The sequence below is a fragment of the Eutrigla gurnardus genome, assembly GCF_963514095.1.
Source record: "Eutrigla gurnardus genome assembly, chromosome: 2".
In the NCBI taxonomy this organism is placed as follows: domain Eukaryota; kingdom Metazoa; phylum Chordata; class Actinopteri; order Perciformes; family Triglidae; genus Eutrigla; species Eutrigla gurnardus.
The window spans coordinates 2,544,159-2,567,543 of NC_139916.1; the positions used below are offsets into that span (position 1 = coordinate 2,544,159).

Here is a 23,385-nt window from a genome sequence, read left to right on the forward strand (position 1 = left end):
CTGGGAAAAGGCGGCAGCGTTCCTCGGCTGGATGTGAAAGCGTCTTTGAAAGGGGAACGCCTTGTCACGGCCGAGAATGCAGCCTCCGAAGGTTCATAATTAGGAACGAAAACATATGATAATCAAGTTTTAAAAAACATGGCTATTGTTAGAGTTCCATTTGTTAAGATAGCAGCTCATGGAAGACTCAGGTGAGAGCATGGGCAGAACGCATGCTAGCAGGCAGGTAGCCCATCCAATTATTTTATTCAGCTCAAACTGATTCATTTATTATTACAGTCCCGCGACTGCCTCATATTTAAAAAAAAAACTAATCTTTGAGGTATTTCTGTGGGGAACAATTATTCCAAAAATGCTTTATAAGAACATTGGACTCATCTGATGTATTGATCATAGCATGCCCTTGTGTACGGCTGCATTATTCCACATCAAACTTCACTCTAAATAAACTACAAGGCCATGTTCATTGTAATGAGAAACATGTCTCCCAGTGTGGCTCGTTTATGGAGGTCTATGAGCAACAACATATCAGGCTTCGTCTACACAGGAAATATTTGTCAGGAGGATTGATTGACGTTTTAAGGGATTGTTGTCAATAAAATAAAAATAGAATATCCCCAGGCTTATTATTGTCATGTTAGGCAGGTCAAATAATATTTTTCAAGGTCAGGTTTATGTTGTTGTTTAGTAGAAAACTATGAGTGACTTTTTACAGAGGAATAAAAGAAGGTTGGATTGTATTCCTATTTCTCAGCTGGATTGCCTTCTTCATTCAGAAAGAGGGGCAGCTTGTACTTTTACTTTGTAATGATTTTGATTATTTATTCAGCATTAATGAGGCCAATGTTTTGCTTTCTCTTGTCCCGACGGGTCTCCATCTGGATTACTCTCATGCTCGTGGAGTTGAAGCTGTGTGAGTGGGATGGGGCTTTGTTGAAGATGTCAGCATTTTATATTTGAGGAACTAATCAAAGACTCCCGTTACCAGTGTGGCGTTGTTGGGTTAATCTGATCCTATGACTTAAAGGGTAAAAACAGACTTTTATTCATGAAGATATCTGAAAACAGTTAATGATTGCCTGTTTAGCAGAGATGATTTATGAGTCAAAATATGCAGGTCCAAGCCAGGTCTCAAGACTCCCCAACAGTTTAGACTTAATACGGTTATTTCTCTAAGTCTCACTGATAATTAATCCCACTGTACTTAGCAATTACTGGGAGTACGTCGGATCTGCAATAAGATTACTTCAAGGCATATCATTAAATTACAGGATAATTCACATTAAGGGGGGGGGGGGGGGTCTTTTTTTTGCAGTTTCTTCATTGATCTGGGAACACAGTGCCTTCACTGAAACAATGTCAGTTTTAGCCCAACCTGTGATTTAATAACATGCTGATTACATTTTATACACCAGGCTTGTCGTAGTTGTGCATAAAAATGAGTTTGTAGGTAAACTAGTGGCAATCTCGAAGATTTATATTCAAATAAATGTCTTTCAAGTCCCTATCGCCGAATGAGGTAACACAATGGTAATCCAGCCCATGACCCGCTGATGAAAGTATTGCAATATTTATACATTTGCAGTCTTCAGAACTGGGTGTCTGTGGCAACATTTCCAGAAGAAAATGCTACTGCTAACGCTGAACATTTGCTGTAATCTTCACATTGAAAGCATTTCACTGGAAAACCACCAGTTCTTTTTTTTAACCTGTTTGGGCCGAAACAACCCGACAGTAATAAACACAGTAAAAATAGTAGTAAAACAGGACAACGGTGTTTACTTTCAACTGCTGATCAAAGTTTATACTCTAATGTTCACAAAAGAAGGTCGGACGTGCATTTTAGTGAAAACGTTAGTATTCAGAGATTCTATCAAATTTGATAAATATGTAGTCAAGAATTTGCTGAAGGTAATCAATGGCATCTGTCTGCATGGAATCATTGTTGGCATAGTTGTATGTTCTGTCAAATAGGGGGGGAAATCAGGCGAGGATAGACATTTCACATTTCTCCAATTTACTCAGGCATAGTGTTAGACACAACCGTTTTTACACTGGGAATACATTCTCCGAAGTCCCTAGATGTCCAAGGACACCAAGAACATGCATATGAACGTTTTTATAGTGGAGTCATTCTTCATTTACTTTGGGTATGTCTTTTTCTGCATTTCTTCTGAAAATATGGCCAGGGCTTAAGAGGTTAATATGAGGTAGACACAGGGAATGCAATAGAAGTGACCCCGAGTAGTCGAAAGGTCGATCTAAGGAGCCTGATTGGACTGCCAATCTCTTAGTCGAATCATTAGCAAAACACAGGATCATTTTACGTTATTTGTTGAACGTCCCCTCCTGCCTCTGGAGCTCCCGGAGAGTAACTTTTACGGACCTTTTTCATCCTCCGTCCCGGACACGGGTGTGCAATAACAAAACAACGGGCATTTTTGTCTTTATTTTTTTGGTTTGACAGCGGAGCAGTTTGAAATATTGCAGCTCAATAAAGAGCCGTGGGCGACGGGCTGCACACCTTCAACTTCTCAGCGAGGTACTACTTTCATTTTCTGTGTTTTGTAGACTAGATATCAGATCACAGCTGCTCACAGAATGATGGGGGGGACAATTATTGCCCACCTTCTTTCATTAAAATGACAAGTGTGTTTAGCTGTCCCCAGTATACTAGCGCTGTATTAAACCACAGTTAGCTGCTACCGCCAGTAGATGGGGTATATCATTGCTACTGCATTTGTTCTCATGAAATTAGATGCTGTTAATGTAACTTCATCAAGCGGACGCAGCTAATGAATATATTATTTGGGAAGAGAAAGAAGTGAAACACATCAGGCCTCGTGTACATAAATGATTAAAATGACCTTGAGAATTCCATTTTTCCATCTTATCTCAGGTTTGACCCTAATTATTGCTCAGCGTCTCATATCTCAAGTCGTATGAAACAACGGCAAGATCAGATAAAAGAAGTCGGTAATCATCGGGCACAGCTGATAAAACAGAAAAGTGCACCATGTTGGAAAATTGAATGGCTCCATCGCTGCTCTTCTAGTCAGAAATAAAGACCTCTCTCGTAACACTATCCTCCAGAGTGTAACCTTGTGTGCCACGCTGACACTAAAATCAAACACTAAATAAACCAACATAATCATACACATTCTCCTTATTTAAAAACATGTAATACACCAGTCTTTACTGCACAAAGTCTTGTGGTTGAGAAGGAGAACTAAAGTTTAGGGAATTTAAAAAATAAACTCCAGATTTAACAGACTTTTAAGTCTAATATTAACACCGACAAGCTGACACAAAAATCATATCGTTTATACACATCTATCACCACCACACCTGCTGGAGGTCAGACCAACACCTGTTCCTCGTCTTTCTCTTCTTTGCATTTTATATTTAGCTCACTTTTTTTAATCTAAGAGACAATTGCAGATCTGTCAGAAGCTTTTTTTTTGTTGTTGCATGCTGAGCTGTAAGGTTCTTGCTGTGCTGTGCGTGTTTGACAACGTGCTGAAACTGAGGCACTAAAACGCCGTTGAGACGCATTCACACCCTTCAATTAGCACTTGGGAGGGCAAAAAAAAGAAGCAATTTTCACTTTGGTTATAAAAATAAATATGGCTGTTTTCATCATCACACTTCGATGCAAGCCATTTTCTTATAGTGTAAAGGATAATTCCTGTTATAAGGGGTTTAACAATGTTGTCGTGATGATCCATTCAGGAGAGGACGTGCAGTTGGAAATGCATCATTCTGTCGGTGACCCGCACAGCTATTTGTGTCTACTAGTGTTGTTTTTGGCCTGTTTTACTTTTACTTTTAGTCTAGTCTCAAGCTAGCATTTTAGTTTTCATTAGTTTTAGTTAAAAGTCTGAGCATTTTAGTCTTATTTTAGTACGACGGCGTATTAGGGCCACTGTCGAAGAAAAAAAAAAAACGGAGCCGAGAGAGGTGGGCAATATTCTGAGATTAAAAGTCACAAATTTGCTAGTTTTAAAGTGGCAAATTTGCCGACGGCAAACATCCGCGTCAAGCTACGTGATTACTTCCTCTATGACCGCTAGCTTAGCCAAACCACCCGATCAACAAACACACATACCGTAAGATGACAATTTGGCCCATATAAAATTAACCAACACTAACCATCAAGAGCTATCACCCTAAGGACCTTAGCAAAGCATTGACACACGGGATGGATTAATTAGAAAGATAAAAGCTACATTCATGGGAAGTTAGCTAGCATAAATGCCAGTTGTTAGCATCGTAATAAACTAGCAAATTTGGTACTTTAAAACTCGCAAATTTGCTAGTTTTAAAGTTGCAAATTTGCCACTTTAAAACTAGCAAATTTGTGACTTTTAATCTCAGAATATTGCCCACCTCTCTGGGCTCCGTTTTTTTTTTTTTTATTCGACAGTGGCCCTAATACGCCGTCATATTTTAGTCACAACTGTCCATGACTATTTTTATCTAGTTTTAGTCGACGAAAACTGATGACATTCTAGTCTAGTTTTAGTCAAAGATTGTATTTAGCCAAACCCATTTCACGATTCAAACAAGGTTATCTTAATATTATATTATTGTTACCTTATAGACTCAAGAATACATCCATTCCAGACACAGAAGACGCTCTGATTTGAATTTACAACATATTATTTTACTAACCAAATATGTTATCGTCACATGACGTCTCGTTTTCCTCACGTGATAAAGGTTCGTTGACGACGATATTAAGTTATAATTTTCATTAATGAAAGCAATTCTAGTGTCTACTATTCACCTACATACTGTTGAATGTTAATAATTTTCTATATAAATGAACCAAAACCTGTTTGCTGTATTTTTTCCGTTTTCCTAATTGTATTGTAAACGTATCAAACCATGACCATAAACTGAGGTGTGTATGTTATACCCCAGAAGAGGTGAGAAATATGTGCAGAACAAGCTTTTCAACAGGTCAGTTCATTGTTATTGTCTCTTTAGGGGAAATCTTATTTAACATATTGTCCAATAGGACGTGGGACATTTATCACAAGTTGAAACTCTCCATTTAAAGTGCCAAACAATTGCAGCCCTGATAAAGAGCTAGTGAGCAGAGTATCCCAGCCATGGTTGAGTGCATATTAAGTGTATTCATTGTACTTGGGACATTTAAATCTATTGCGTTTTCTACCCTGGAGGACTTGTATCCCCGCCCAGAGAGGAGGAGACGGATTCATCCCAGAGTGGGTGGTCAGACCTGGCTCACACTGCCTTAAAGGAAACTTGTATCTCATAGACATCCTGGAAAGAAAGCAGCCGCAGGCCAATTATTCTGTTGGCTACTTTAACCATACTGAACAAACGATTTTTGTTTTGCACAGCAAGGATCTCATCCAGAGGTTAAAAGGGACTCAATGAAGGATTAACACAGTTACATTCAAAATATTCCGTATCAACCCATCATTTTACTCCCAGATCTCAGGAGTTAAACTATTAAGATACAATGAGATTAGAATAATGTTAAAATACGATTAAATGAATTCTTCATTAGTCCCACAGCAGGGACATTTGTAAGAGTCATCATAACAGAGAAATTATCAAAACTAACAATAAGATCTTAATTACTAAATCCAGAATAACCTTTCACAGGCCACGAGTTATATCATGCAATAATGATTGCATATGTATATGCGAACATGGTTCATCAGTGTGGGAGATAAAATTAAAATGATTTGTTTTACGGTACTCATGTGAATGCATGATGATTATTATAATTGGGAGTGTTGAGCAGTTGGGAGTGTCGGGAAAGTCGAGCTCGCGTTCGCCAACGCTTCGTGTCGCAGAAACGCTCCATCACAAGGGCGATTCTCACCATAAGCATGTACTTCATTGTGCATGACGTGTGATGCACGTGTACAGCGGTGTGTGACTTAATGAAACAATCCATTTAGCCGTTACCTTGTTAAAAATGAAAAAGCATAATGAATAGAGAGAGCTGGCGGGGACGGAGAGACAATGAGAGGCAGTGATCAGGCGTGAAAAGTCCTGCTTTTGGCCCGAACCCCGAACGGTCCACCTCAGGTGAAACAACGAGCAGAAAGTAGAAATGGAAACATAAATCAATGCATTTGACTCTCCAAAAGTGTGAATTGAAAAAAGCCATTGGTCCCTAGCATGAGAGAAGACCTACAAATACCTGGATCGATTGCATAATGCAACTTGATAAATAACTATGTTATTGGAACTCTACACATGCAGTTAACCCCCGGGAGTCTGGCTATGCTTTCTGGTCCAGCAGAGTCCACTGAGGTCCTGACCGATGCAGACTGTTAACTAGCCTGATGCTGGAAACACCACATTGTAGCTCCACCTGCTGCTGTGATGCTCAACTACTCCTGCTTTCTGGTCTACGGCGACGTGGTTGGGATGGATCCATCTCGGCGTGGCTGTGCCTGCTGCCATGGACTACTACTGTTGATCTTCTGTTAATACCACCACTACTGTTAATGCTACTACTACTAATACTACCAACACTAAATACAGTTGGAACCCAGGGCCTGGGCTGCCCCAGATTTCTGCCTAAAAGCCTATTAAGGCACTTTTTTCTGGCCACTGTCGCTGTAACGCTTGATCCTGGGTGATGTTGGGACTTTGAAATTGGTTGACTCTAAATCAATAATCTTGAGCGTATTCTAGTCCTGCTCAATGTGTTAAGTGTCCTGAGATGACTTCTGTTGTGATATGACACTATAAATAAAGTTGAATTTGCAATGGAAGATTTTTGTATAACTTGTGTAGGCTCCAAGGCCAAACAGAGATTTTCTCACACTTCACAGAGCTTCTTTAGAGCCCTAGAAGGTATGACAGTGGCTCTTTACATCCAATCAAATTGCAAAGACATAACGATGGTTGCATGTTTTCCCCCCCAAAAAATGAGTTACATAACTTTGTCTCACTGAAACACGTTTCCCCCCTTCATTCTCTTCATACAGTCCATCCTTTTGGTTCGATGTTTAAGATCGTCATCAAGATATGTCTTCATACTTGAACGAGGGCAGCAGATTGAGTTTTTTTGGTATGTAGGTATTTCTTTCCCTTCAGCCTGATCAGAGCTTTTGTCCCAGCTGAAGAGAAGCACACAGCATGATACTCTCATCATCCCGCTTACCAGGAGAGATGATATCCTGTGGATTTGAAGGGTGTGAAGTGATTTATCTTTTCTGGTTGCGCCCCCAGAGTCACAGTGCACTGATGGGCTACATGCCAAACTTGATCTTTGGTAATTAATACCAAATGTCATTGTCCTGGTTTCATCAGGCGATGGGAATATGCTTCCTTGATGTTTGATGAGTCAGACAACGTCTTCTTGTGCAATTAAGACTCACAACACAACAACGCAAGACACTCAAAAGGGTTTCTACCAACAGAGAGGGGGCCGGGCTCCACCATGAGCCTTCCTCTTGCACCCATCGTAGATGGCATATTTACTCCACCTATTGGTGCTCACAGGGTTTATTAGTGGTCTTTGAAATCCCCTTTTCCCCATCTTTCTTCTCATCGACCACGTTCAACAATAAGATCAAAAACATCTCGTGTTCCCTCGTTTCCTGACTGCATGCTGACGCTCAGCAATATGGTGATTTTCATCATTCTAATAAGAATTAGTTTGGTTGATGTCAGCTGACACGTGCAGTTTTCTACATGCTTTGGAATATAATTAGAGTCTTCAAAGAAGAAGTTTGTGGGCCTACATAACCATGAAATATATATTTTAAATACATAAAACAAATGCACAGAAATCACAACCAAAACAATGAAAAAAATGACTCGGGATCTGTAAACAAAAATGTGCAATGGCAATGATCAATTCTTGTAATGGTATAATGGGGAAATGAGCAATATCAGGATTTGCAAAAACTGTTGAAGTGATTGATTAAGTCCATACAGTAAGTCAATAAGGTAAACAATGAATTAGTCTGTGTAAAACCAGATCAGACTAGTTCATCTGTACAGGGCGGGGGATGAATCCTCACTGACTGGTTTTGTAATCATTTCCTGTACGCTACAAGAGTTGCAAAATGAAATAATAAACAATGCAATAACATTCGATTTATCATACCGACAACAATATGCTCCTATTCTGCTTTGTTTCTTACTTAAATACAAGAAAGCTCAATGAACAGTTTTCCATTTTACAATTGGACTAAACTAACGCAGGGATAGAATGCACATAAACTCCCGTCTCTCACAGTTGCCTCCAATCCCACGTTGCTCCTCCTGTTTGTCATCCTCTGGGAAGTTGACGTCTGAGGTTTTTTTAATTAAAGAGGAGGCCAGGGCGAGTCTACAGCTCTTCGATCGCACGGAGACGCGGCTGTCGAAAGCAGGCTGGACTGTAGTCGATCTGTTGCTCCGTCTTGTTCCACCGTGTATATATATATATATATATATATATATACACTACTCACAAAAAGTTAGGGTATTCAGCTTTCAGGTGATATTTCAGGATGAACCTAAAGTGCACTATAACCTTTACTATGACCTTCTCTAAACTTTTGAATGCACATGTCCAACTGTTCAATGTTTCTGTACTTTTTGCACAACTTGCTGTTCTCTAACACGGAGCTGAACGGCAACACTCCGGAAACCGGAGGCTTGATATTTATTTAAGGTTTACAAACATGAATGACTTCTTAATCTCACTGAATTAAAGTAAACATGCCTGGTTGGCTTACTGTTGTTGAGCTTAATATTCATTTGGAGAAAATGTTTCCATGAAGTTGAAACACATGCTTTTTTTTTTCCTGTCTGGATGGTAACCAACGATTTCCAAAAAACTTGCAACATCTCTTCCAAGACTGCTGCCCAACGAGCTATCCTAATATTAAAATGATTTTTTTTTTTTTTACTGCTCACGACAAGATCTGTGGATTTCCTAGATCCCTATGATTACCGAGATGCCAATAACACAGAATATCGTGGAATTTTCAAAAATGCAGTTGTAATTCATGAACACACAGTCATGTGAAAGAAACCCACTGAGACAAATTGAGTTCTGATTTTCCATTCACTGATGGTTTTTAGAGCTTCCCAACAAAAGTCCCAGATCACAGGTGAACTGTCATCGGTTCTGTGCTGTTCAGAGATGTGAGCAGGGAGGCTTACCGATGCATCACCTCGCAGGCTGTATATCTCGGCTGTCGGGGAGCTAATGAGAGTTCAAGACGCGCGTTCAGGGGAAACTCTGGGGGAATCCATGAAACGGAGGAATTCGACATTAACAGCTACATTTAGTCGAGATGCACTGATGGACCGGCTTTTGGCCGATCGGCCAGGACCAGGATTTTCAACTCAAAATCCAATATTTCTTTCTTCCTGTAAAACAAAATGCTTATACATGATTACATCTACTAGTACAAGCAATGTCAACCAATAGTCTCATGACACCCATCCATCAATCAGTCAGAGCTGTTTCCAACTATCAAATCAACTTTATGTCCTGCCTGTCTGGTTTCAAGAAATATGATATAATTGAAATGCCCTTTCAACTTAAAATGAAAATGCAATCAAGTAATTCCTAATAAATTAATTGTCTATTTTATGCAAATGATCTGTATATGATAATAACAAAATAAAAGGATAACATTTAGAATAATTGATGTTTGGATTTATTTTATTTTATTGTCCAAATTCCTTTTGTTTTAACATAATTTGGGGTTTTGGATTATGGGTTGCTGGAAATTTGTGATCAACATATTTCACCATTTTCTGACATTATATGGACGAAGCGATTATTGGAATGATGGAGGAAATAATCATCATAGTGACCTGTAATTATCTGAAGGGACTCTTTAGCAGAATGCTCCTTGATCAAGGTCTAGAACGAGTCTATAATAAACTAATCTGAGCAAAGAAAAGACACGTCCATACTACACTGAACTATTTTATTCCGCCCACTGGAGTGAATGCAAATAGCACGGACAGTGCGTCAATGCCCTGCCCATAGCCATGGTGACCATTGGCATGTGCCAATCTGGCTGTGAAAGAAATGGAAGTGTATGGATTTGATATTGAGCGACACCAGCTTGATTAAATACTTCCATAACCAGATTTTAAGGTCAGTGAACTATGAAAAGGCTTGTCTATAGTGTAACTGAAAACATGTCATATAGTATGACGTTAACACACGGTATCAAATCATTTGGAGGTGGATGTGTGAGGATGTAACTGAGCTCAACTGTTGATTGTACTTTCAATTTATGTTGAAAGTCCATATCAGACTCAACATAGCAGTTGACAGGCAAAATGGTCGATGTGGTTTATTATTGGAGGAGATGATTTATTGATCTCTGATGGCGAGGGTCGGTCTTCTGTGGTCTAGCGATGCTCTTTTCCTCCTTATCATACCCACAACACCTCTACAGGTGATTACAGCTCCTAACAGAACGCTGCTGTAATAGATTGGTGTCAGGCAGGGAAAAGGCCAGGCTGAGCCCATAAAACATAATCAGCTGTCTGTGGGACGTCTGAGCACTTCTTATCAAGCAGCTTGGCTGAGCAGCAAAAGATCGATAGTCGAGATGCTATAATGTCAGATTGGGAGTGGAGAGAGAAGTTTAATCCTGTTAAGGCACACACAGTGACATCTGGTTCATGAAACGGGACATATCATAACCTCTATAAACACAAAAAGACCCAGTGCTTCACCTCCGGCGGTTGGAGAACGGTGGAGTGAGTAATTATTTAGACAAGCTTGTTTTCAAGACAACTTGGACAACAGGCAGTTTGGTTCGACCTCTAGTGATTGTCAGTCTGACACCGGAGTCGACAAATGCCAAACGGTGCAGAGGAAGGACTCCACAAACAAACTCTGCTTGGGTGTGCTTTGCTTCCTGCCGGTGCTTGGTGGGCATGTGTGTGGGTGGGCATGCCGGTGCTTGTGTTTTCTGTTCAACCTGGGTCTGGGTGTCTGTTTGTGAAAAGGCCACCGGACCTGTCGGGGATTGTTGAAGAGTGTTTGTCACCCCCCGACCCCCCCTGGTCTTCACAGACCGAAGACAGTCTGCAGTGGAGCATGAGAGAGACCATTACACACATGTCTAGCACGCTTTAGATGATGAAGAGATCTGGGAAGCCATCCTGCCATGGAAACCGCCTCTGGCCGAGATGATGCACGCAGCGAATACAGGCCAAGCTCTGCCAGCCTCCTCTGACAAAACATACACATGGTGGAAGACGGCTCACACCTAGTGTTAATAATTCAATGAAATGAACAGTGATTCCACCACAACAGGAAAATGGAAGTACGAAGGGTGTCTTCAGAAAGGTTTTAAAGACACACCCAGTTTGCTAGATCCACGTCTTAATGGTTGAGCTGGTATTAAAAACTCATTACGACAAAATAAACCTGGTTCATTTATGAGTTTTGAAAAAGGAACCAATCTTAGTTATGTCAAAATAAACCGGGAGTCTTTCCAAATTCCACATATTTGTTCTCATGGTGATTTCATAACTTTACAATAAACCCCCAACCAAATAAGGCCATGTCTATATGGTACCCAACATTTCTGAAACTCTCATTAAATGAAGGCATTGACCATTAATGGCTCAAGGGACAGTGTCAAAAAGACATATTTTTCCTCTTACATGTAGTTTTATTCATGTATCTAAACTCTACGTCTCTTTCCAGAAAGCATGGCCAAGTTACTCAAGATAGGAATATATGCAGTTTATTGTTTTCCTGATTCTGAATTCTTCTGGATTCTATGTTGTAGTGGATGAATAACTTTTCAAGAATTTCTACGACAAATGTAAACATTTTTATAAAAACAACATTTTACAATACATTTATAAAACAAGATATTCCATTCTTGCGTTAAAAATGTTGCTATCAATTTCAGAGGTGTAGAAAAAGTACATGTTTACAACAAAGTTATCAGGCGAGTCACAATTAAAAATAAAATGATTAGTTAAGTCATTTAAATTGAGTGTAACAATATTCTTTCACCAACTGATTAGCGGCTAAATTAAATGTACATTACCTATTTTTTATACTTTTTGTTGTTTAACTTATTATTTATTAATGTGGTTATATATTTGATTTTAATCATGATTAAATAATTTAAACTATTGTGTATAAACACACTAAAGATATGCAAGTAAAGACTCATAGCTATTAGAAACAGTGTTAGTGTTTGGAGGTGGATTGTCCCACAGGGTTCACCGTGGTGGCTAGAGCGGGGTCGTCCTTTAACGTTCACCTCGGTGGTTCGATGCCTGGCTCTTACCGTCTGCAGCAGTTGCTCCCCGGGCGTTTAACAGTAGCCATGCTCACGCTGGGTTAAATGCACAGGTTTAATGTCCGCTCCCTGTATGGATGTGACCATTGTGATCATGTTTTACGGTCACTGTAATATTCATTTGGATAAAATACTCTGCTTGCATTAAACTATAATAATCAGGTGTTAATAAAACCTCATTCATTCACACTCACTTCTGCCATCCAATGCAATGGTTTACCAACACCAACACCGACACACACCCATAGAACTAGTCAAGCAGGATTTTGGAAAAGTAAAGAAAATAAATGATTTAATTTCCAGATCCAGAGCTATTTTTTGTTAGGAGTGGTAACTAAAGAAAAGTACAACACAGATCAGAAATACATATTGAGAATACTGGTGCTGACTGCCAAGAAAACTATAACAATGAAATGGAAGGAGCCAAAACCACCGACCTCAACCCAACAGACAAGAGACTGAAAGAGTTTATATAACAGAACAAAGGCAGCAAGTCTGCAACTGAAAATGTGTCACACACTATTGGAGCATCAATAATATGTAATGGGTTGTTGTATGAAACTATTTAATTTAATGAACCTGCTACGCTGCAATTGCTAACATCACTAGCTGTTTGTCTATTTGTATAATTGTTTTCCATGTATATAACTAAGTATATATGTACATTTTTTAGTACTTCTTGTTGTTATTTATTTCTGTATTTATTTTCTCAGGTCCAACGTCAGGGAATGCTATGTTTAAGAGAAATAATAAAAAGAACAGTGTACACCCTGTCATCGCTTCATCACCGTTTGTTTGAAGGGAATAATGTGCCGGAGGAATGTTAACAGTTAAATATGTAAATAAGCAGCCTGCACATATGTGTTCAAACCCACCCACCCACACATTCAGACTCTGGCTGGTGAAGGAAGCTGACAGATGGTAGAAGGTCTGGGGTTTTAGATTCCGGATGGACGTTTGTCAACTATTGGAAATGCACTAAAAATTGTTGGGTCTGATTTTCACGGAGAATCAGTCGCTGAGATGAGATCACAACTGAGGAAAAAATCTAATTATAGAGTAGAACCATATCATTGCACGGGGGACACACAGCATGCAGGACACAGAATCCTGCAGAGGAAGCCAAAACGCTGCCACAAGCAATTTGTCTCTTTAATGCAAGCAAAACAAACAGAATGAAGAGAAAGCAAACGCCTATCACCAAGGATCACGAGGACTGGAATCAGGAATCGTTCCAGATTTGTCGTATAATCTCACAGTTGTTATTATAAAGTGTCTTGCTGGCTCGTGTGTTGTCTGAACTTTTTTTTTTTTTGATAAATGAGTCCCTATGAATCAACACTTATCTCACACAGCAGCACGATTATATGAGCGGAATATCAAGCCATATTAAAGATACTGTGCTATTTTACCGAGTGCTAAGATCGTCTTTCATCAGTTCATCCATTATGTCAAAGCAGAACGGCTGGCACCATTCATTTTATTTCCACTTGAAGAAACAGAATCGTGAAGATTTTTTTGGATGGCATGCAAACGTGCATGAAATAAAAACGCTAAGTTTATTACAGATGTGCCGTACAAAGCACCAAATATAACTGTATGTATTAGAGCTAGACCGATATGTCGCCTCTAGGAAATGCCTTGATTGTAAAGCCCTCTGGGGCAAATCTGTGGGTATATAAATAAAATGTTATAAATTACATTGAATGTCTTAAAGCAACAAGAAAATAGAGAAATAACAAATTAGGTTTGAGGTCATTTAGAAGAGTTTCATCCTTGAAGACTGATAAGTAGGGATGATATCAAAATTTCATATCACAATTATCCTGGCCCAAATAATAGAGATTCACAATATTATCCCGATAATCATCAAAATGTGCTTAAAAACGCTAGTAATTTCACTTTGTCTTCACTTTTTTTAAATAAATCGTCATGCAGCTGGTGACAACTGGTCACCAGGGACTTCAAAACATGGACACGGATCAACAGCTAGTACACAATATCACAATATCAAACTGCTTTACACCTTCATAGGTCTATAAGACCTGGAGGAACGGCTCTGCGGAGGCATATCATCCATCAAAGCTGAGCAATTCTGTGGAAATCTGGGGGTTGGTGAGGTCCAATTTATGATATGGCCCAATCAGGAAAAAAAACAACATTTCCACAAAATGCCCCTCATGTGTTGAGACAGTGGAGCCTTGCAGTGTAGGTGCAGGGAGTGTGAGCATGAGCAGAATGAAATGACGTGGATCATGTTGAAGCCCTGCAGGTGGTCAAAGAACAACTGGTTACGAAGTGGAGTCGTTTCTGACGGATCCAAATCCAAAACACATCAATATACAGCTGTATGTTAAATATCAAAGAGGGGAGAGAGGAGAGCGGGTTTAATGGCTGCACAATCAGCCTGTCAGCATTCTGTTAATGGAGGCGTTTCGGGGGGACAGGCGGGGGAGAGTGGTGGCAAAAAAAGCATAGCATAGGAAAAAACCTGAAATGGAAAAAGATCACCTCCCTGAACTGAGCAGGATTATTATCTCAACTCACACAATGACTTACAGTAGTCTCGCCAACAAGGCTCTCATTTCACAATTACAAAGCAACAATGCTCCTACTATCTTCACATTTGTGCTGCAGCTTCTCTGCTTGAAGCCATACTGATTCTGTCCAGCATTCTGTCTAATAAAGAACGTAATATATTCTCATTATGCTAATACTGAAACCTGTAAGTAAATCTAACAATAAGTGTTCTTTTTTCTTCCACAGTATGACTCACATGTGCCTGTAAATGATGCATATTTATCACTGAACTATATAGTATATGGTAAATTGCTCTGGCTAATCACCCGGGCTCATCTTTAAACACGTCACCTTATTGCATGAAATGGAAGTCCATATATTTTGTGTGAGAAAACAGCCTTTAATGGCCTTGGCAGTAACAGTACATGTGAACAGCCGCGCTGTCACCGGCTCACTGAACGGGTAGGTTTGCTTGAAGTGAGATGCGTCTGCAGGCTGGTACTACTTTATCTTGATTTAGCTGTCATTCCCCCAAATGAGCTGCTAAATCAATGGTGACACCGGGCCGTCATTGTACTGTGTCACTGGAAGTTTTATAGGGGGAATAAAAACTATAAGAACAAGGTGATGAAGCGTGAAATTTCATGGCATGAACCCCGTTTTTTTCCCCTCGTTTTAAGAATTCACCACACGAGGGCCACAACGAGGCTGGAATGAACAGAAACGTGACAGATAGTAAATGATATTGATATTATTGCCTGCTATTAATCAGGCAGATCCAGAGTCACTAAAAGAGTGGGCAACCACAATGATGAAATGCAATAAACAGGGCAATTAATTTTCAACCAAGCAGCAATGAAACCCTGTGTGTAAAGAAAATGAAGAAGTGCCATATACAATAAAGGCACCGATTTGAAAGGATTGTCAATCTTTAAATTAATTTTAAACATGGAGAGAAATACAATTATTCTGAAGCTAGATTAACACCCCATTCTTCAAGTGGATTCAATTATTTTACCTCTGAACAAACCCTGTCTGTCTGAAATTCTAAATTAACTAAAAAAGCATGCATTTAAATGCGTACTTTAGATGAAACTATCCATAGAACAGCTCTACGTCTGTGCAGGTTATTGCTTCATTCCAAATGAGAACAAGTCCAGAGGCGAAAGGATCAGAAATACATTTCTGAAAAGCTGACAAGTTGTTGAATCCGGCCCGGTGCACAAGTCAACACCAGCTTGAACCGGTATTTGTCATGGTCACATGTTCTGGCAAATTGAAAAGCATCCTACATCAGCATCCCTCTGCCAACAGCATCACAGTACTAAATCCAGCTTGTGTTGCATAAGTAATACGCCATATGACAATGTGATTAACATAATATTATTTCTCTTTATGAAACTGACAAACGGAGCCACCGGTGTTTGAAAAGCCGTGCGCAGGATTCTGCCGATGCCAAGGCCGGCAACATGAAGATCACATTTCTAGCGGGGGCGGCGGAAGAGGCACACGGCGAGTTTGTTTAGCAGAAAATTCATGTTATTTGGGGCTGACGAGACAATGAGTGTTTCTGCAAGCCAGCGTGTTGCAAAGCTCAGCGGCCCGTCCCTTCAGAGTGCCGGGTATGAAGCTGTGAAAGGAGCAGTGCCATGCGTTCCCAGCTGGGCGACTGGAGCGAACACTGGACACGTACCGATCTCAGAAAACGTTTACTGGTCAGGATGCTCCGATCGATCGGCCGCTGATCGTTATCGGCCGATATGGACCTAAACAGGTTGATCGGTGGGCCCTCAAAGTGCAGATCAGAAAAGCCGATCGCATATTTTTATTTTTTTTTTACCTGAGACTGTTTTTCTGCGCCTGATGTAAATTATATGAGACTGTTTTGCCGCTCTGTTTAATGAGGTTGGCAGCATGAGTTCTCCAGTCTGGAATTTTTTCAAAGTTTCTGAAAAAGATGTAAAACTCGCCGTTTGCAAAATTCCAAGAGGTGGTAATCAACGACGACAATTTAATACGACTAACCTCCATCGTTATAACAGAATACAGCGAGTTTGAGAAACAAGCTCGGGCAAAACAAACCCAAAGACACCTCAGCTCAGCACTCAGCTCACCGTAAGTGAAAGGCTTAGACGCCTGGAGCCTTATATATTATATGAATTATTATTATTATCATTCTCCCATCCAGTCTGTGATCAGTGATCGGCCCCCATAAATGCTGATCAGAGCATCCCTAACACTAACTAACCTAACATTTACTGGTTTTTAGCGAACCGGTCTGAAGCTAAATGTTAACAGGAGCAGAGGATCAACAGGGGGGAAATAATCATTAAGTCACTAAAAGAGGCTGCAACAAAGCAGATGGTGAGCACCTCTGGGAGAGAGCGACGCGGTGGAGCTCTGACCGCAGAACAGCTGCAGAATGGATCGGCTCGCTCATTCAAGGAATCATGAAAGAAAGCGTCACCTGCTCATCATATCGGCCGTCCTCCTCGCAGGCTTTTACCTTCCAAGCTGTCATGTAATCGCAGCTTTACTATAAGTGATCTTTTTAAACGTATACACATGCTTCACAAATGAGTCAAAGCAGCAGTAAAAGCAAACATTAACCATGTCAGGCTGTGGTTTGGATTTCAAAAGTGTCTTTTATTCGTTTCCTTTCTCTCCATCCATCAAGCAAAAAAAGATGCTGTATGTTTGCCAAAAATAAATACAGCATGATTCCCTTCTTAGGTTCATTGTATCAGATCACAGGACTTGAATGTTAGCCAGTATATTCATAATTGCTTATCTGCCTTAAAATGCATTATGCAACACTTAAATGTACATGCATTAACCAGCAACGTCATCATGCACGAAGCCCCGCGTGGATTCATGAGGAAGAAAGGCTCAGAGATTGCAGCTCAGGGCAATCTCCAATCAACCATTCATTATAAATGGTGTTTGTTCAGCACTACACATTATTTGCTATTCTTTTTGTTGACAGTTTGAAGTACTTAACTAACCCATGAGGGTAAAGACTAATTTAACTGCCAAACACTAATTACAACAAAGCACGGGTCTGGATCAAACGTGAAAACAGATCAGGTTGTGTTTTTTGTTTCCGACACCTTCGAAGAGAGATGGATGATTGTGCCGTTGGAAGCCAGTCGAGTAGGTTCCTCCACGATGTGAAGTAAACAATAACTCAGGAGGTCAGCTTCTGTGGCTCCGATGTGAAACTTAAAATCAAGAGCATGAGCTAAAGGATGAGGGGAAATGTCAGGATGAGTGGGATGCTGAAGGCCTGTGTGCTCTTGCATGAAAAAGATGTTCTTCCTCTAAAGGGATGCTTTTCTTACACTCCTGTGGTCCCTCTTTACTACAGAAACTAGCCACTCCAGTGAACGTGTGATGCTTTCATGCCTTCAACCCCCCTTAATCCACTACTTCATCTGTATTGCACCACAAACTTGTTTTTAAACGTGCCTGCTTTTAAACCGTTTTATAACCTTATATTACTTGTTTTTAACCGTTTTATAACTTCACAGTACATCTTTTTAACGTATCTCTTAAGAATAGCCTGCTTGTTTTACTGCACTCACTTGTAGCCTCCCTGTGTTTAATACTTGTTTTAAATGTATTGATTTTTAACCGTATATGTAAAGTGTCTTTGGGATCCTTTGAAAAGCGCTATACAAAATAAATGTATTATTATTATTATTATGCTTTGTCCAGCGGGCAGTAAACTGTAATGTCAGAACAAGGACCCACCGTCGGGTATTAAACGCTGTGAGCTTCTTATTCCTGGGTCACGGCCTCTCTGTTCTGCTGCTCGTGTGAACCTCAGAATGAAACACATAGAATTTATTTAAAAGAATAACAAAAAAATCCCTGTCAGGATATCAACTTTGCAATGCAAATTAATAATTGAATCATCCGACGTGAATTATCTTTTTCCCCGATTGCTTGTCACAGTGGCTCCCACTTCAGCAGGTCCCTGTGTTACCATTACATAAGGTTGGAGTAAAAGATTCATCGAGCTGCCCTGGACCACATCTGTATGCAGCCGAGTGCCGAGGAAACACTTTTTCTATCAACCTGCGGGCTACAGCGGGCCGGCTGCCGGTGATTGAGGTGATTGTGTACTTGTGTCTCCGTGTGTGAAGTGGTTATAAACACGGCATGCGTGTTTGAGTGGTACGTTTGTGTGCATGATAAGCATGCGTATGCTTGAACATGCGGACAGTAATGTGCATGTCTACATGTCTGCCGGTCTTCATCAGTATGCTGAGTCTGTTCTCGTGAGCATTGCCTCCATTCGCAAATATTTATGTCTCGCTGCAGAGCTTGTAGGAGCGGTTGGACCTTTCCTCTCTGCATGTTAGATCATGCAGCAGATAATGTGTTGCTGGCTCTGGGCATGTTATGAGAAGGTCATAAAGTTAAGTTGGTTACCTTCCGAGACCATCAGCAGGTCCACGAGGACCAGGAGAACCAGCTGGTTGACCTATGGATCCCCGGAAAGCCATAACTCAAGACTCCATCTAAACGACCACACACACCACTCTCCATTAAAGGTTTACCGTTTAATCCATATAACTGACCACACCGCTTTACATCACGTAGGGAGCCTCTTTTGTTAAGTGTTGTAATGACCTTTATTCAATTAGAGCAGATGTTGATTGATTGGCGACTATCTAGGAAAAATGTTTGATTTTCTCAATCCAGCGACTCAGGAAGTGAAAACGTGAGGATGAACCGGTGAAACTGATCCACTCCACCTGCCGTCTCACTGAAGCTGCTTCCCTCGCTTCCAGCTATGAATGTAAAAAAAGGCAGGAGCAGGAAATGCTAATATATACATTGAGGATAAAGAGGAACGAGATCAGAGAAATCTAGATTAAATATGCAAGGACATCACTTACGGCATTAATGAAGAGGGAAAAAGCACTGCTAATGACGGAGGAGTTAAGGCTTCGATGTGAGAGGGATCAAGAACACGCTGCTAGAGAGGCTCATTACTGCGGACCGACGCGTACCGGTGTGAGCACGCCGATACGCATATTTGATGTGTGGAAGTCAGGAAGCACAGGGCTTTGCAACGCCCGACTCTGGGTTGATCAACAGGTACTTTTGAAGCATGCCCATGCATCGAGGCATTAATGAGCTGCAGAAAGGAATAATGCACGACATATAAAAGATGCACAACACACCAGTCTACACTGGGAGCCTCGACAAACCGGATACATCCCATGTGGTATGTGACACCGTAATCAGGGAGAATATCAAATCAGACTTAAGATAAGTGAGATAGTGTGTGTGACACTGAGGGGATCTATTAGCAGCAATTTAATATTAATAGGAATGTTTTCTTTGGCGCATAATCACCTGAAACTAAGCATCGTTGTCATTTCCTTGGAATGAGTCGTTGCCTTCTACGTACGGAGCGGCCACCATGCTTGTTGACACGGCGCTGCAGCATGCCTTTGTTTTCCTTTGGGTTTGTGCTTGGCAGTCGCAGTGCTGTGACGAGCCACTTCCAATTACTTACTGCAACAATCCACGTACTTTTGTAATCAATGCTGTTCATGAGAAATGGCCCGAGCCGTAGAAACCATGCCGTTTCCCCTGATTTGCTCTGTGCAACCAGAAACTCTGATGCTTCAACAAAGAAAACGAGAGGGGTCTCCTCGGGTGACAACCTGAATCATTCATCGTCGTTTGGTTTGGGGGAGGTGGCAAAGTCAGGGTTGATGACAGTTAATAATGATAGTTCTGTACTTCATAATACTTCTAAGACGAGGGAATATTGTTTGGATCAGACGGGGATTTTCACGTGAGATCAAGGTCAAAGTCAAATTCTAGAGTTTGGATTCTAATCAGCTTTTAAGGTGAAAGCCAAGCCCAGGCTCTGAACTACATGTTGAAGCTGGTTTTGAAGTCTTGAGTGTTATCTGAGGAGAAAATCCCTCCTTTTAATTAACTAAAAATATTAAATAAGCCCGACCTCACCGGTCCCAAGGAAGGTGGTTTGAGTAATATCTGTGCTAAAATGAGTTATTGCCCATGAAACTATTTCAAACACCTGACAGTACTTCATAAAGAGTCATTTTTCTCTCAATTAAAAAAGGTGTATTATTTTGCAGTGAGGAAGTAGAAAGAGCTATTACGCCTGTCATGGCTTACTGGATGGAAACACGTGTTAAATAATTCATCAAATATACACAAAGATAATATTTCCCACGGTGTAAGCACATGCATAAAAAGACGGATGGAAACCGATATATAGGGGCTAAGATGAAATGAAAATCATATCCTATTAAGCACTTCTGTAATGTGACAGGCAATACCGCTCCCTGCTTAGCAACCAACGCCTGCAGGGCAACAGTCAGGGTGATTTACCAAACGTATCCTCCCTCTGAAGTGTTGTGTGGCTGCAGATCTCCAACACATATTGTTCTCTCACACCCATTTCTTTCAGCCAGTGTTATTAATTATTTAAACATATATATGAGGATCGATGAAGCAAAAACATCAGAAATCGCATGTAAACGTGTTCAACAGGAGACTCATGTTCTTTGTTCCGTGCTTTTAAATCAAACCTAGGTAAATTTAAAAGTCTTACCTTAAACAGGCGCAGTATGTTGGCCACCATGATGGAGACGGAGCTGGATGAGGCTCCGATGACGCCCACGACCCTCTCCGGTTTGGTGATGATGGGCGCCCCCCCGCCCAGACATTTGACATCCGTCCCGTCCTTCTCGATCAGAGCCTGCACGAAGGTAAGCGACTGCTCCAAGGCGTGAGTATCCCTGGAGCAGGTGTCCAGGATACGAGCCCCCAGTGTGATGTTGGGCAGCAGGTTATTGTCGTTATTGATGCGGTCAAGGGCAAAGAGCATGGCCTCCAGTCTGTGTATACCCTTCTCTTTCTTCAGCTCCCCACATGGCTTGCCATCGTGGCCCCTGGCGTGTACTGGGAAGAGCCCACCTAAGGAGATGTCCCCATCGATGCGGATGGAGTTCAAATGTGTTTGTCCCGGCCCTTTGGGTTTGGCAGCCTGAGCGGCCTTGAGGGAGCTGTTCAGAAGCAGCAGCAGCAGCAGAATCCAGCTGGTCCGATCCAGTCTACACGCCGGGGGTTGAAACATGGCGGCCTGAGCAGACATCCACACGGTGCAACCAAACCCAGCAATCAGAACAACAAAAAGGAGCCCGCCCAGGTATTATTTTATGACGGCCAGAGGGTTAATTGCAATACCTCTTGAAGCAGTTGGCACAGAAAAGGCTTCCTCTCCTTTCTCCCCGGCATTCAACTAATGCAGAATATGAGCTTGGTTATTTCACAGGATGTAAATCCTGTTCTCTTCTCGTTCACTGCCTCACTCCATCATCTGACCACAGTGGTGGGCAGCTGCTCTTCTGTCTGTTGTTATTCACACACTGGCCTATGGAGATCCTCCACTTTCAGCATTAGGAAGAACAAAGGTGAACAATAAGCTTTTTTTCCCTGTCTCCCCTCCCTCCGCTCTCTCTCTCCCTCTATCCTCTCCACCTCGATCAGAAGTTTTTAATCTGCCCTGTTCCCCTGGGCAGGGATTCGGTATATGTCAGAGCCCTCAGGCCTGCTTAGGTCCACAGGCTTCGGTGAATTCCTGAAAGATGAAAAAGAGAAGAGTAGTGAGAACAGAGCACAGAGAGAACAGAAAAGGCAAGGGATTTGTATTGGTATGAGCTTTTCAATGCCTATTTTTCTGCTTAACCTTTCTTTTAGTGCAGCATTATGTGGAATGAAGGGTGTGTTCTGCTGCCAAACTGATGGCTCTCTCTTATATAGTCGACCTACGTCCATCATTTTGCATTCAAAAGGCTTCCTGGACTCTCAAGGTTGACAGGGCTGATGGAGTCAGACCCCCGGCGGTGTGTATTCACCTATCGACCCCTTCGGCGGACGCACTCAGCCTCTATCACAATCTGTGGCATTCTTTGACTATGATGTTGTTGATTTGACATCAAACTGATGTTGAATAGATTTGAAAAAGTACTGGCTGTAATACGCTTTCAGGAACACAAAACAATGGCAGCAGGAGCCGGTAGCTGCTGTGTTGGCCCTTTGCTAAGAAATAGTTATTTTCTTAAAAAGGAAATGTATCACCGTTGCTGCCATATATTACTTCTTTAAAGTCAAATCATCAGAAACATTAAGGGAGTCAAAGGGAAGTTGGAAAAGCACTTAACAGATTAGAGATAAAGATGATATCTCTTTGTGCCAAATGGACCCCTTGCCGAGGTATTTCTGCTTACAGGCTAAATCAATGACATGTATTATAATGGAACTCATGTGTGGGTGTCTTAGCCTGTGCCTTTAAGGCTAGCAGAGTACAACAAACCAATGGAGGGCGGTATGGTCGAAGGAATGAGGTTGAAATTGTAATTATGCTATTACAGTTTCAACAGCTTTTATATTCAAAGCTGGCAAAAAAAGAAAAATACCCACCATAAGAAATCACGGCAATAAGAGATCTGCCTTCTGATTGTAAGCAGCCATTAACTCAGCATTGTACATTTCAGAATAACTATCGATTTAAATCATA

The 23,385-nt window shown here is 41.0% G+C and overlaps 1 protein-coding gene across 1 annotated transcript in view; it reads right to left on the reverse strand.

The window, feature by feature from the left end:
- Nucleotides 1–22,306, reverse strand: part of LOC311028679 (metabotropic glutamate receptor 4-like) — a 116,815-nt gene extending 94,509 nt beyond the window's left edge. Inside the window, exon 1 of the mRNA XM_084033381.1 lies at nucleotides 21,418–22,306. Coding sequence (XP_083889507.1) covers nucleotides 21,418–21,960 — 543 coding nt within the window. The 5' untranslated portion in view covers nucleotides 21,961–22,306. The remainder of the gene's footprint in view (nucleotides 1–21,417) is intronic.
- Between the last annotated feature and the right edge of the window lie 1,079 nt (nucleotides 22,307–23,385).